Raw genomic sequence first — 15,201 nt, 5'->3', positions numbered from 1 at the left:
ATTTTCACATATTTGAGTCTATAAATATCGAATGAAACTATAGTTATATCGAAATGAAACTGTAGTTGTGTTGAACTGAAACTGCAGTGTATACAAAATGACACTGAATAACAGAGTTACTTTTTGCAAAAGGGTGCGAAACGGCGGAAATAAACACTGTTAATTTTCATTTTTAAAAAAAAAGACGCGCGGTGCATAATCGATTATGCACCGCGGTGCATAATATAATTTGCCCATATATAATGATAATTTATAATATTTCATTACTATATATTCTTTACCCTAAGAATGAATATTAATTAATTTCCATTAAATATCATTAATACTTTAATTAATTCAAGTTAGGTTGAACCATATTTGGTATTGAGTTAAATTATGACCATCATTAACTTAGGTTCTCCTTTATTTATTTATTTATGTATTATTATTTATTTATCTTTGTTCTGCGAACTCTTTTTGCAGCAAACATCCTTCTTCATCTTAATTCGAACAATTAAGACCACTTGGATCAGTACAAAATGAGCTCATGAGGTTATTTATACTTATTACACCTCCTTAATAGACGGTGGAGATATACTTGATGGTATGACTATGATTATATCACTAAAATCTTTCCTAAAATTCTATACAATCATATGAGTTTTATAATGTTTTATAAGATTTTATAAATGCCTACACTTTGTGTGTGTGTGTGTGCGCGCGCGCTTCAATCGTACATATTCTTCTCTTCGAAGTTGTATTGAGATATTATTTGGAGTATTGAAAAATAGATGAAAGATACATGTTAAAATGCCACAATTTAGTATGGAAACCCAAATTGGTGTTATTATGGCCACATTTGCACTACATAATTATATTCAAAAGAATTCGCAAGATAATGTTTAAGGTGTTTGAACAACATTGAGATCACACAGTGTCCGTTGAACTTCAAGATTCAAGTAGTAATATCTCCATCAATGAAAATTTAAGTGAGACCTCTATTGAGAGGAAGGAGATTCGCAATAATATTGCTACTTCATTATTATGTGATAATGTTTGATCATGATTATGTTAATAGTTTCATTTTAAAATGTTAAATTTTAATATGTAAACAAACCTATTTAATTTTTTTTTGGCAAATTCTTTTCTCCTATTTTTTTTATTGAGTGAATTCTTTTTTTTTTTTGTCCTAGACTTATAGTGACTTGGACAATTTTAGTTCTCCATAAAAAAATTTACTACGTTTTGGATAGACTTATTGTGACGAGGACAATTTTGGTCCTCTGTCTGTATTTCCGTTAAATGGATGTCTTAGAGGGTATTTTCATTAATTCACACTGGCCATGTTTGGTTATCAAAATAGCGGATTTGACCATCTTTAGCGGTTTGACTTTGTCAAATCGCTAAAGAAGACGTTTGGTTAATGGCTTTTTCACTTAGCGAATCGCTGTCCAATCCGCTAAAATTGACACGCTACTGGGAGCAGCGTTTAGCATTAGCTTTTCTCCATTTATTTTCTAAATCTCAATTTTGCCCTTGTTTCTCTCTCTCTTTTTTTTTTTTTTTTCCATATGCGCTGACTTGTTACGATTCGCTAAAGAAGAGAGTAGAAGCAGAGTTTTGAGAGCAGAAAACTATACTGGAATTCCTTCGTTTCTCACTGTGTAAAAATGCTACTGCTCTACCTCTCTTTATATAGAGATGTTGGAAGGGATAGCATTCAACATGGCCTTTAATTGGTATTAAACCAATTGTATAACACCTGTAACGGTCACCACTTCGTTGCTGCTACTTGCTGTATGCCTCATTCCATTTATCTAAAATACAACTTTGCATTCCTATAATTAAATTTAATAGCTATTTTTTTCCCCTTAATTTTTTTGAAAGCTAGCTATTTTCCCCCTTTATTTAATTCTTAATTAAATTTAATGTCATACAGTTACATTTTTTTAAAAAAAAAATTGGTGGCATACACTCACACTTATTTTATTCAATTTCAAATGTATTGCTCATTTGAATTAATAATTTTTATATAGTTATAATTATTATAATATTACTAGTATTTGTCCCGTGCGATGCACGGAAAATATGTTATAAAAATATACACTATATGAGATTTATTCATATATAAAATTTTTGTTATTTAATAATTATTATGTGTGAATTCCTATGATAAAATTATGAACATAAATATATTTACAATTAAAATAATATTTAAGGTGGGTGATTACTACAAATCTTAAACTATATTAAAAATTTAGTACATAGTATTTAATATTATAAATTTTTAAGAACTTAGTAAACTACAATAGTAATTGAATTACAATTGTAGAGTCACCACGGATCAAAATGTTTAGACCTTTGAGATTTCTAACTCTAGATGTAGCAACATACAATTGACCTTTAAAGACCAAAAATCACAATCTTAGTTAGAACATTGATTTTTTTCTTCCAAATACTATCGAATTAAGTGTGTAATCAATAAAAGATGAAAACTAATAATTCGAGAATATAATCTTAATGTTACTAAGCCTACTTCACGTCAATTAAGTTGGAGAGTGCTGTTGGATAGTATCCGATGAATCCACGAATAACGCATCTTTGTCTCCGTAGTCCTCAATATGCACATCAACAATCTTAAATATTAAGCCACATAGCTATGCTATATATTAATTTCAAACTTATGGACTTTGGGGTTGCATGCATGCTTCAAGATGTGAAAATTAAATGTTGCATTTAATTTTCACATCTTAAAGTAATTTTCACATTTTAAAACCCATTTAATTTTCACAAGACTTTAACATCTTAAAGTCATATGGTCTTGTGAAAATTAAATGCAACATTCAATTTTCACAAGACCATATAGCTTTATTATATATAGGATAGGATTACCAATAATAATAGAAAATACACTAATGTCCTTGTGGCCTTATGGGTCATTTTACATGTTAACCGCTATTCTAAATAGTTAATTTTACCAAACGTCTTTTTTACAAACCGCTGATAAAATCTGCTGGTCAAACCCGCTAATCTAATCCGTTATTTGTTAATCGCTAACACAATCCGCTAACGCTAACCGCTAACCGCTGATTGCTAAACAAGGCCACTATCCCCTTCTATATATTATATCCAGCGTGTTCTGTTTTCTTCCCGGTCAGAATTTCAAGGACCAAGTCGCCAAAGAGTCCAAATTGCAATTGTTCGAAGAAATAACTGGAGCATCGAAATCACAGGACGACGAGTTACTAATAAAAAAAATTAGTAATATAATTTATAATCAGAAAAGTAGAGAGATTAATCAGGGATTTCATATTTATAATATAATTTTTTTTTTCATTTCAAAAAAAATAAAAAAAATTATATTATAAATATGAAATCCCTGATTAATCTCTCTGCTTTTCTGATTTCTCTCATGGTCTCCGGTTATTCCGGTTGGACAACCAACGACTGGTGGCTATGATTGACGACAAATACTCCCGCAGTTGGGCGACTGCTGCGAACCATCCACCAACTTGCTATTGCGAATCGGCTGCTGTGATGGTGCAACCGTCGATCAATGCAACTGTGACCAGCGGCCATCATATCACTCCATCAAAGGTAGCATCCATAGTCATTGCTCCCTTCGTAATGCATAGGGTTTGTAGGGTTTGCTTCGTTTCACTTTCTTCTCTGCGAATTAGGTTTTTGAATGGTTGGATTTGCTTTGCATTTGGTCGTCCAATTTCGATTATTTGTTTTTGCCGCCCATTTGTGGGAATTGGGTTGCTGTTAAAATTGAGCTTCTAGTTGAATTTATGCTTTAACATAGGTTTCTTTGTATCTGTATGTGTGATCAAATTTCAGTTTTTTTTTCTGCCAATTTCCTTTAGAAAAGAAAGCATATTTTATGATCCCTTGAATTTCCATATTTACTTCATTTACGGCCGTTTGGTTCACGGAATGAATTTGGAGGGAATAGGAATGTTATTCCATAGGGAATAGAATATGTAAGGAATAGAATATGTAAGGAACAGAATAGAAATTGTATTCTGTTGTTTGGTTCGCTAAAGGAATAGACATTGGGAACTGTATTCCAATGTTTGGTTGGTTAAGGAATAGGAATAGAATATATGTTTAAAAGACATAAATGCCCTTGTACAAAAACTATTATTATTATTATTATTATTAATTTGTCCCGTGCGATGCACGGAAAATATGTTATAAAAATATACCCTATATGAGGTTTATTCATATATAAAATTTTTGTTATTTAATAATTATTATGAGTAAATTTCTATGATAAAATTATGAACATAAATATATTTACAATTAAAATAATATTTAAGGTGGGTGATTACTACAAATCTTAAACTATATTAAAAATTTAGTACATAGTATTTAATATTACAAATTTTTAAGAACTTAGTAAACTACAATAGTAATTGAATTACAATTTTAGAGTCACCACGGATCAAAATTTTTAGACCTTTGAGATTTCTAACTCTAGATGTAGCAACATACAATTGACCTTTAAAGACCAAAATCACAATCTTAGTTCAAACATTGATTTTTTCTTCCAAATACTATCGAATTAAGTGTGTAATCAATAAAAGTTGAGAACTAATAATTCGAGAATATAATCTTAATGTTACTAAGCCTATTTCACGTCAATTAAGTTGGAGAGTGTTGTTGGATAGTATCCGATGAATCCACGAATAACGCATCTTTGTCTCCGTAGTCCTCAATATGTACATCAACAATCTTAAATATTAGGCCGCCTAGCTATGTCATATATTAATTTTAAACTTATGAACTTTGGGGTTGCATGCAATAAAAAGTATATTTTAAATATACTAAGGGTACATTATATATGTATGTAAGGTACTTTCAATATAAAAATAATATATTTTTAATATATTAAAAATGTATTTGATATTCATGATCCATACAATTATGTGGACCATCGTTCACACAATAATTTGCCAGTAAAAATTGAAATATAAATAAATATAATAAATAAATAAATATAAATATACATACACACACACACACACACACACACACACACACACACACACACATATATATATATATATATATATATATATATATATATATATATTAAAAACTGTAAGTGGAAATTATTATCATTATTATTATTGTAATTATTATTATTATTATTATTATTATTATTATTATTATTATTATTTTTATTGTCATTATAATTAACAATATTATTATGGTCTTGTGAAAATTAAATGTTGATTATCACCATTTAATTTTCACAAAATCATATAGCTTTATTTTATATATATATATATATATATATATATATATATATATATATAGAATAAAGTTCAAATGCGGCGGGGTCTTCACGTGCGGCGGTGCGGCGGAATTCCAGAATACCCCAACAGTGTTAACAATATGCACCAACAGTGTAAGAAAAACACACCACAATGAAATGCAATAAAACATCACAAAATACACAATAGACCCAAAAAAATACACCATATAACTTACCACCCCCAATGGTGTATTTTTGAACACTGTATGGTGTTTTTACTCACACCTAATGCTGTGTGTTTGGTGATGCGGGGCTCTGTTTACTCTATTTTTGTGGTATATTTTCCTAACGCTGATGGTGCATATTTGTTGAACTATTGGTGTTGCCGCACCGCCGCAACGTAAGACACTGCCGCACCTGAACTCGCCTATATATATATATATATATATATTAAAAACTGTCAGTGGAAATTATTATCATTATTATTATTGCAATTATTATTATTATTATTATTGTTATTGTTATTATAATTAACAATATTATTATGGTCTTGTGAAAATTAAATGTTGATTATCAACATTTAATTTTCACAAGACCATATAGCTTTATTATATATAGGATTATTATTATTATTATTATTATTATTATTATTATTATTATTATTATTATTATTACTACTACTACTACAACAACTACTATATATCATCATCATCATCATCATCATCATCATCATCATATCAAGTGATTAGTACTCAAAACAAAATAGTCATATAAATAACAAACTTTTGTAAAGAACATTTAACAATATTCAAAAGATGCATAACATATGTTATTTTTAACAAAATACTCAAAACAATCCAATGCAAGTTACAATGTTCATAAAATGATTAATTGATAGCAAAGAATCTTCTGATCCATTGTAGTCTTCGATCAGGATCAAGACTGAGAAAGAAAGCTACTTTATTAGGATGATCAGTGAGCTTAAACGAAACAGGGTCTATTTCATCATTTGCCAAACCATCAACATCTTTTAATGCACGTTCAAGCTTCTGAAACATATCCATATCACGATCATATTGAAGACCATCAGACAGATTCTTACCAACCTCTGACATTGTATTGCTTATTAGCTTCGCAGCATTAAGCATATTCTCAGCACATATCTCAATAGCTTCATCATGACTCTTCTTTCTCTTACTTGAATTGCTTCTTTTTCTACCATCATTTTGTGGCTCAGGTTGTGTACTCGTTAAATCAATATCATCCAAACCAACAAATGCACTATCTTCTGTGTTATCTCTTATATCATTCTGTTCTTCATCTTATATTTCTTCAACTACGTCATCTGCTGTCTGTGCATCTTTTCCAGTTGCACAATCTTTAGAATATATTGCAGATAACTCATTATAAAACCTAAAACTTCTTGTTCTAAAAGGGGCAGCTTCTTTGTGACTCTATAATAAACATAAATAAATTAAACAAAACTGCTGCGGCTGCGGCGCGGAGGGTTCCGCAGCCGCAGCAGTGCGTGCATATATATATATATATATATATATATATATATATATATATATATATATATATATATATATATATATATATATATATATATATATATATTTAATTTGTAAAGAATAAAATTATGAAAATTTACCTTTGTTTGATGCTTTAATTTGATGTGGCAGAAAGTATTACTTGATGTTGATGATGAATGAATCGATGATGAAGGAATCGGGGAAGGGTAGAATGATACGTAGGGAGATAAAAGGGCGAGAAAGATAAGGTTAAAATTGAAAAAAAAAAATATTCTATTCTTGAGTACTCAGGAATAAGTTAATACCAGGGGGCCCTGGTAATAGCTATTACCTCAGATCTATTACCTCATCTGAGGTAATAGGCTATTACTAGGAACATTATTCCTAGTAATAGACATTGTTACCAAACAAAATAATAAGTCTGTTACTGGGAATGCTATGCCATTCCCAGCCTATTCTGTGAACCAAACAGACCCTTACAGTATATGGTAAAGACTTATAATGATTATTAATGGACACTTATTTGTTAGGGAGCTAGATGCAATCACAATGTTTTTCATTCATCAGATAAGGATCCATTCTAACTCTACATGCATGAATGTGATTTCTTTTTTATTTTCTTAAAATTTCACTAGTACAGAATTTGAAATGGACGCTCACTTTACGAGTCACCTACATAATGAAGCTGTTGTAGAAAAGAAATTGTACAATTTTCCGCGTCACCAATTAGATAAAGATGCCTCAAAAATAATATTATTAAAATAATAATAAGAAAATCAGAGACACCAACTAAAAATAGGTGCCGCGGATATTTTATTATTAAAATAATAAAAATGGAATCCGCGGCACCGTCGCGAATTTGTTTTTGTTTTTTCTTTTTCGACCCAATATCCGGCCCCCCAATATCTCCCCCAAATCCTCAAATCCCTCAAATCGCGACGAACACAGCTACGAACATCGGCTCCTCCGTCCTCCATCCGCTGACGCCACGGCCTCCGTCCACAGCTACCGCCTCCGTCCATCGCGGCTCAACCGGCTCTCGTCGTCTCCTCGCCGCCAACCGCGCGCCTCCTCGCCGCCAACCGCCACTGTTTGAGGAGGTAATCAATAAATGTTGTTAAGTAAAGCTTAAATTGGTTAAATAGATAGATTTTAAGCGGATTAAGAGTAGTGTTTTTTTTTTTCTTTACACTATGCTATGTATTTTCTGTTTATATGCATTTTTTAGTCATCTTTAGGGTTTAATTCAGTTTTTATGCTTCGTATAAAACTGTTTTCTGTTTACGTTTATATTTTGTAAAATGTTTAACATTTACAAAAGCAATTTAGGATTATTCAAAACTAAGTTGAAGAATTATTATGTTTTAAAACTGGGTATAAGAAAGTAAAGAAACAGTTTCATACAGACTTACTTAATGGAGTCAAAACGTGGAAGGAAATAGTAAAGTTTTACTGTGTCAGGTATCTCAAATGTCATTATTGTGGATTATATATATATATATATATATATATATATATATATATATATATATATATAATTTCTGTGTAAATATAATCAGAATTTGATCCAAATGATAGAATTGCGGATAGGTATAAAGGTACTCTGATCTGGCACACTGCAAGGGTGTAGCTAGGTTCTCCTGAACCTCCATCCATCTTGTGTGTGCAGTTCGTGCAAGCTTTAGTTCTCCTTTCAGGAAAGCATGTTTCTTCTTCTTCTTCTCTTGAACAGTGAAGCTAAGCAAATGCACAATGCATGCTGTTCCTACCCTATTCTTTCCCTTTCTGTGATAATGTACAATGCTTTAAACTAAATCTCTTCTTCAATCCGCTCTGATTCTTGAATCTTCTTCAAGGTTTTGTGAAACCCAGACAGAGTACTACTTGAATTCCTCTAGATCTAACACCTATTCTTGAATAATCCAAAACTATGACAGCTAAAAGAGCTATAAAGATTAGATTTTTGCTGATAAAATCCGAGCATACTGTTCTCTTTTCTGGAAAAAAATAAAGAGGGACTTTAATTGAAGTTGAAGATTAGATTCTTCCTGTTTGTGTTTGTTAATTGAAGTTTTATTGGAAGGGGAAAGGGTTTGATCCATGGAAAGTGATCTCTCAACTACTTTAGTGACTTTCCATCCCTAGACTACATCAGCTATTTATTTTATACATTTAGATTTGGGGTTCCATTTGGTTGAAACTTTCTAGTCCAAGAATAAACTCCATTATGCCAATCCATTCTCAATTAGAGTACTTAATTGGTCTGTGGTTTACTGTAATATACTTATAGTTGTTTGCTTCCTTCCAAAATTAAATTCAAAGGAATTCAGAGAAAGAAGGTTAAGAGAGGGTATTTGCTGTTTATCATGGGACTCTCTGGCATGAACTCCCAAATAGTAGGATGTTCATCACTTTTTAGCTCATTTATGAACTGTTGTGCATAAACACGCATCTAAAATTTAATGAAGATTTGAAGATGCAGTTAGAATGTATAGTGGAATTATTAACCAAGAAGTATAATCTATTTGGTAGGCCTTCGGTCACAAGGTACAAAGTTAATCCATAATTGCAGTTTTCATTTTTATTTTTTGCGATATAGCTGAAAGAGTCTGATGGTTCAGCATGCTTCTCTCATTTAGAACTCTCAATCCAAGGAGTTCTTGCCTCAAGGAAAATGGATACATGGAAAAGCTATGAGGTCTTACTTTAAACTTACGAGTATTTTGTACTTGAATCAGCAAGGTACATGATTACTACTAATACATAAGCTAAAACCATATAAGCTGAAAGTATTTTAGACAGAAACATTCTCATGAGCATAAACTGCTTACCTAAATAGCCATCTAGTTTATTATGATTATAGAATGTTTTCTCTAGTTGTTTTAATCTCTAGTTAGAATGTTTTTGAACTAATTCAAATGTATGTGTCCACAACAACCGGGAGGTTCTGAATGTGGATACTACGTATTGCAATACATGTGGAGATTGTTACTAAGCGTTCATTTTCTAGAAGAGGTAAGTAAATTAAATACAACTAAATGAATACTTGAATTATAATACATCAATTAATTAATATGTTTACTAATTTGATTAAATAAATGTTTTGTTAAACAATTGAATCTTGATTTCAATTATAAATGTGTTGATTGTTATTATTGTGTTGATAGTATAATTATATTCTGTTGATTATTAATTGTGAAGTATGTATAGTTATGTTTGTGTTCATGGTTATTAGTATTGGTTTGAATTTGTTGTTGAAAAGATAAGTTTAATTAGTTATTAGTTTTGTAATTTTTGGTGTGAATTTGGAAAATTCTTTGGGTGTAGCGGATACAATTTTTTGTTAATTTCATAAAAAAATACAATAATTCCCTGATTTTATTTGCTCATCAAAACTAATAACTAACTAATTAAATCTGTGTAGGTGACTCGGAAAGTACTTTATAGGTGACTCAGATCTAATTTCAACTATTGGGATAGATTACTTCAATTGTTACAAAATGAGCCTCATAAGGTTATTTATAGTTATTCCACCTACTCAACGGACGATGGAGATCTCTTTAATCGTATGACTATGATTATATCTCAAAAAATTTTCCTAAAATTTTATAGAATCATATGAATTCTCTAATATTTTATAAGATTCTATAAATGTCTACACTTATTATTATTATTATTATTATTATTATTATTATTATTATTATTATTATTATTATTATTATTATTATTAGGCAAAAACTTGTGTGAGTTCGTCCCACGGGTCTCAATTTGTGAGACGGGTCGAATCTTTGATTAATGAGGTTAAAGACCTGCCCCATTAATTAAATAATATCCGATTCGTCTCACGGATCGAAACTCGTGAGACAATCTCATACAAGTGTTACTCTTATTATTATTATTATTATTATTATTATTATTATTATTATTATTATTATTATTATTATTGTTGTTGTTGTTGTTGTTGTTGTTGTTGTTATACATTCTATCATATATGCTAATATTGGCAATGTACAATGTATCTATGATATTATTCATTGATCATAGTTGGTCTCACATATTTACATAACCAAGTGAATAAAACACTACACATATAAGAGAACAACATGGAATTGAATATACCTACATAAGACAGTGATTACATTATAATACTAAGAAACTTACTAATGAATTTATTAAATGTGTTAACAAAAGACAAACTTGATATTGTATTTACACTCTGTATAGGGGTTTGTTCACCATAAAGGCTAAAATTAGTATATATAGATCTATTTCTTCATAATCTATGAGTTTAACTATCTCCTTGTAAGAAATAATAGAACTACAGAATTCTACACTTGCAATTGGAAAAAGATAATGAAAAATAACAATAACTAACATCATATTAAAATATAGACTTCTACACTTAGGGGCGGACCAAGTGTGGGGGCAGCTGCACCCACTCCCCCTACCCACCCTTTTATATATATGTATGTATATGTATACATATATAGCATTAAATATTATATAAAATTTATATTTATGTTGAAAATTTTAATAGTTTGAGTAGCTTAATTTGTTGAACTTTAAATTTTATGTTATAAAAGGTTTATGTCATAGGTTCAAATCTCATTAGCAACACTTTTAATTATCTTCTCTCTTTCATTTCTTCATAAGATAAATTAAATATTTTTAGTCTACTTTTTATGAATCATTTAATTAACAAATTAATTGCTCTTTTAGTCTAGTTTTTATAAATAATTTAATTAATGTAGTATACAAGTTTATAATATACTTTATTGTATTCGAATTAATTTAGAAAAATCGATCTAACTAAAAAAAATTAAAATTTAAAAGTATTTATAAATATATTGTTATTCAAATTATTTTATCTAATTGATTATGTTTCATATTTTCTCATCAATATATTGTAATTTATAATGTATTTTGTATTTTAACCTTATTATGATTGTTTGATATTTTTTCATTGACATTTCTAACGTCATTTAATATTCGTCCCCACTCATATGATTTTCAAGAGCCACTGTCTACACTTGCAAGATTAAAAACTTTTTAACAAATATGATAAAAAGTTAAGAGAAATTGATTAAAAAAAATGCCACCAGACATAATTGTCCACAATCAGAAAATCTACTGCATCACATCAGTAGATTGTCACCACACAACCCACCCGGCACCCAAAAAAGAAAAAAAAAAAACTTGTAACCAGGCATAATTGTCTTTGTAACACCACATAAATGTATTGTATAAACCAACCGTTCATTAGAACAAATATAAATTTTACCTCTGCACACTTGGCCTTCCAATCTTTGGCCGTCATTCCTTGTCCCATACCAAAATAGTTTCCTGTGGGTAAATGAATAATATAAGATGCATTTTACTAAAACAAAAAATAGAAATCTGATGAAAAGAATAAGATGCAAAAAAAAAAAAAAAATACTGCTTAATCATGGAAGACCATTTCTTTAGACTTGATTATAATGCTGTTTTTTCTTTCAAGAACGTTGTACTCACGAACCACTCAAACCTTCATTGCACTCCTAATGTTGTAAGGAGAAATCTCATGACAAAGAATGCTGAGATTTGATGCGAATAGACTGCGATATGGTGGTGATTGAGTTTGAAACCAATACATGTATTTATATTACAACAAGCATCTTTCTTCCAAATCATAATAATAATATCACCATAATTAAATATTCATCTATATTCTGCTACTTTAAAAACATAATGTATTATAATTAAATAATTTGACCATAATTAAATATTCTTCTATATTCTATTATCATCATTAATTATTACATAGTATATCATAATTAAATAATTTGATGAATACAATTACTTTGAGCGGTAAAATGGTAGGAGGATTTTACTTTTAATTATATATAGATATATAGATATAGATTATTAACGTTAATTTTTAAATTTAATATCAAAATTTAGTACAATTTAAATTAATCTATTAAATTGTTTTTAATAAAACCAAAGCGTGTCAGACCTAGCTGAAAATGTAGTTGAAAGCTGAAAATGAACTGAAAGTTGAAAAGTTATGAGCTGAAAATTGAAGAGCTTTTAAACTAGCTGTTATGCTGGAAAGTGTTTGGTAAAATTTGGAACATTTCATTTGCCTAATGTATAATTTTTCGTATTTCTTCTTTGTATACGCGACTTCGGACATCAGATTCACTTAATTGTTTAATCAATGGAATTTTGTTCTTCGAGTGGATTTAGGGATTAAGCAATTAAGTGAATCTGATGTCCGAAGTCGCGCATACAAGGGAGAAATACGAAGATTTATACAATTAGGCAGATGATCAAATTTTATATTCCACAAGAAATACAAAGATTTATACAAACTCCAAATTTTATTTGAATTGGTTTATATTCCACAAGAAAATCAAAACATGATCAAATTCCAACAACAAAAAAATCATATATAATGATAATTTATAATATTTCACTATTCCATTTGTTTTTTCATTAAGCACCAATTCCAACCACAAAAAAAAAATCATATATAATAATAATTTATAATATTTCACTATTATTCTTACCCTAACCATGAATATTATATTAATTAATCTTCATTAAATATCATTAATACTTAAATTGATTCAAGTTAAGTTGAACCATATTTTGTATTGAGAGTTTTAGTACACTTTAATCCAACTAGTTATATTATATGTTTAACAATTATGTTACATTATTGTTTCACAACCAAACTACTCTACCAATTATTACAAAAGGAAAGGAATTATTTTGGATTCAAAGGTAAACACTTAATTTTTTATTAACAAATAAGTAAGAATTGAACTTAATTAATTTACTTGGTATTTTAATTTATTCCTAAAATAATCCTACCAAATCTTTTAGAGTTAATACCCAAAATCGTCCTCGACTATAGTGGTTTTTCTCAATTTCGTCCTAAACGACTTTGGTGACCTAATATCGTCCCAGACTTTTGTGTTTCGCTCAATTTAGTCCTCCATTTGTTATTTGTCAAATTGGTGTTAAATAAAGGGACAATTCAGTAATGTCAATATTGATCTCTCTTTACTTTCAACTTGTGAAGTGCGAAATTCCTCTTTCTTGTACGACTTACACCCAGAATTACTCTCGGACCTGCAAATCAAATTTTATATTCGCAGTTTTAGGAGTAATTCTGGGTGTAATTCGTAAAAAAAAAAAGGATTTCGCAGTTCACATGTCTATGAGTAAAGAGATGCCAATATTAAAATTACTGAATTGTCTATTTATTTAACACCAAATGGACAGAATAACAAATGAGGGACTAAATTGAGCAAAAACACAAAAGTCTGGGACTAAATTGAGCGAAACACAAAAGTCTGGGACGATATTAGGTCACCAAAGTCGTTTAGGACGAAATTGAGAAAAACCACTATAGTCGAGGACGATTTTGGGTATTAACTCAAATCTTTTAGAACAAGAAATAAGAACTTAATTTCTTCCATGGTATTTTATTCCTAAAATAATCATACTAACGTAATTCTAGCTACCTTTTCTATAATTTTAATTAGGAAACAAGACGAGGGGATCGGAGGATTTATATTCAACTTAATTATTAAAGGCACCGATATGATCCGCTCCACATACAGAAGATCGAAATTCTCCATCCATTGATCGCCATGGACTACAATTTCTTCCAGTGCCATAAACACACGCTGCTAAAATCATACAAGTTAGGGAAGCCATGGAGACCACACAAGTGCCCTCCAATATCGTCATCATCATCCCAATCCGACAGCCATTATCTTTCCTTTGAGTTTTGCTGGCAAACCGTACACAGGTACTTCAATCTTCCAGACGAAACCCCCAACACTCCTTGCCTTATTAAAACCAGGAAAGGATGTGAGGGCATTGTTTCCATCCTCGTGGACGGTCTTGAGTTCTTAAATGACAACAGCTACGCACTGCGGCTGGTGGATTCTCTCGTCTCCAACAGCAAATTTCGCGCCTGGGATTTGGAGGCGGCTTGGATAGTCTCAGTCGCGCGCATCTTTCTCCAAGCTAACCCACACTTGGGAACCATGCTCATCGATTTGCAAGTGGTTCGGGATCACTATTGTTACGAGAGCGTTTTGGTTCGCAACGTTATGGAGCGATCTTTAGAGGTGGAGATGGGCGTTGTTAGTGGATTGAAGCCGGCTAGCAAGGCCTCTCTCGAGTTGCTAAAGAGAGTGGATTTTGACGAGGCGGACATTGATGACCACCATAATTGCGTGGTGTGCCAAGACGAATTGTTCTCGTGCAAGGAAAAGGAAGTTGTTGATATGCCGTGTTCGCACATGTTTCATGGAGAATGCATCCTTCAGTGGCTCCAAATCAGTCATCGTTGTCCAATTTGTCGCTTTAAGATGCCAACTATCTAACTTTTTTCTTTTATAATATACTAGCTAGTTTTCA

At 30.5% G+C, this 15,201-nt stretch overlaps 1 protein-coding gene and 1 long non-coding RNA gene across 4 annotated transcripts in view; one reads left to right on the top strand and one right to left on the bottom strand.

Annotated features, from left to right (window-relative positions):
- The window catches only part of LOC109147600, a 23,781-nt gene extending 14,856 nt beyond the window's left edge, over window positions 1-8,925 (bottom strand). Inside the window, exons 1-2 of the long non-coding RNA XR_002048690.1 lie at window positions 8,913-8,925; window positions 8,189-8,191 (exon numbers count right to left, since the gene is read on the bottom strand). This is a non-coding gene — a long non-coding RNA (uncharacterized LOC109147600). The remainder of the gene's footprint in view (window positions 1-8,188; window positions 8,192-8,912) is intronic.
- LOC109147598 (RING finger protein 148-like) lies at window positions 7,655-15,201 on the top strand. 3 transcript variants are annotated; one of them, XR_002048688.1, is made up of 2 exons: window positions 7,655-7,880; window positions 10,205-10,434. XR_002048688.1 is itself a non-coding variant. In XM_019295214.1 (2 exons), exon 2 carries the CDS (start codon window positions 14,424-14,426, stop codon window positions 15,165-15,167), a length of 744 nt encoding a protein of 247 aa, XP_019150759.1. In that variant the 5' UTR covers window positions 7,655-7,880; window positions 14,316-14,423; the 3' UTR covers window positions 15,168-15,201. The 3 variants fall into 3 exon arrangements, 1 of the variants encoding a protein (XP_019150759.1); XR_002048687.1 differs by lacking the exon at window positions 10,205-10,434 and adding an exon at window positions 9,380-9,806; XM_019295214.1 differs by lacking the exon at window positions 10,205-10,434 and adding an exon at window positions 14,316-15,201.

The sequence above is a fragment of the Ipomoea nil genome, unplaced genomic scaffold (genome assembly GCF_001879475.1).
Source record: "Ipomoea nil cultivar Tokyo-kokei standard unplaced genomic scaffold, Asagao_1.1 scaffold2014, whole genome shotgun sequence".
In the NCBI taxonomy this organism is placed as follows: Eukaryota; Viridiplantae; Streptophyta; class Magnoliopsida; order Solanales; family Convolvulaceae; genus Ipomoea; species Ipomoea nil.
Note: the sequence above shows the minus strand (reverse complement) of the source record. Positions and strands in the feature narration are given on the sequence as shown.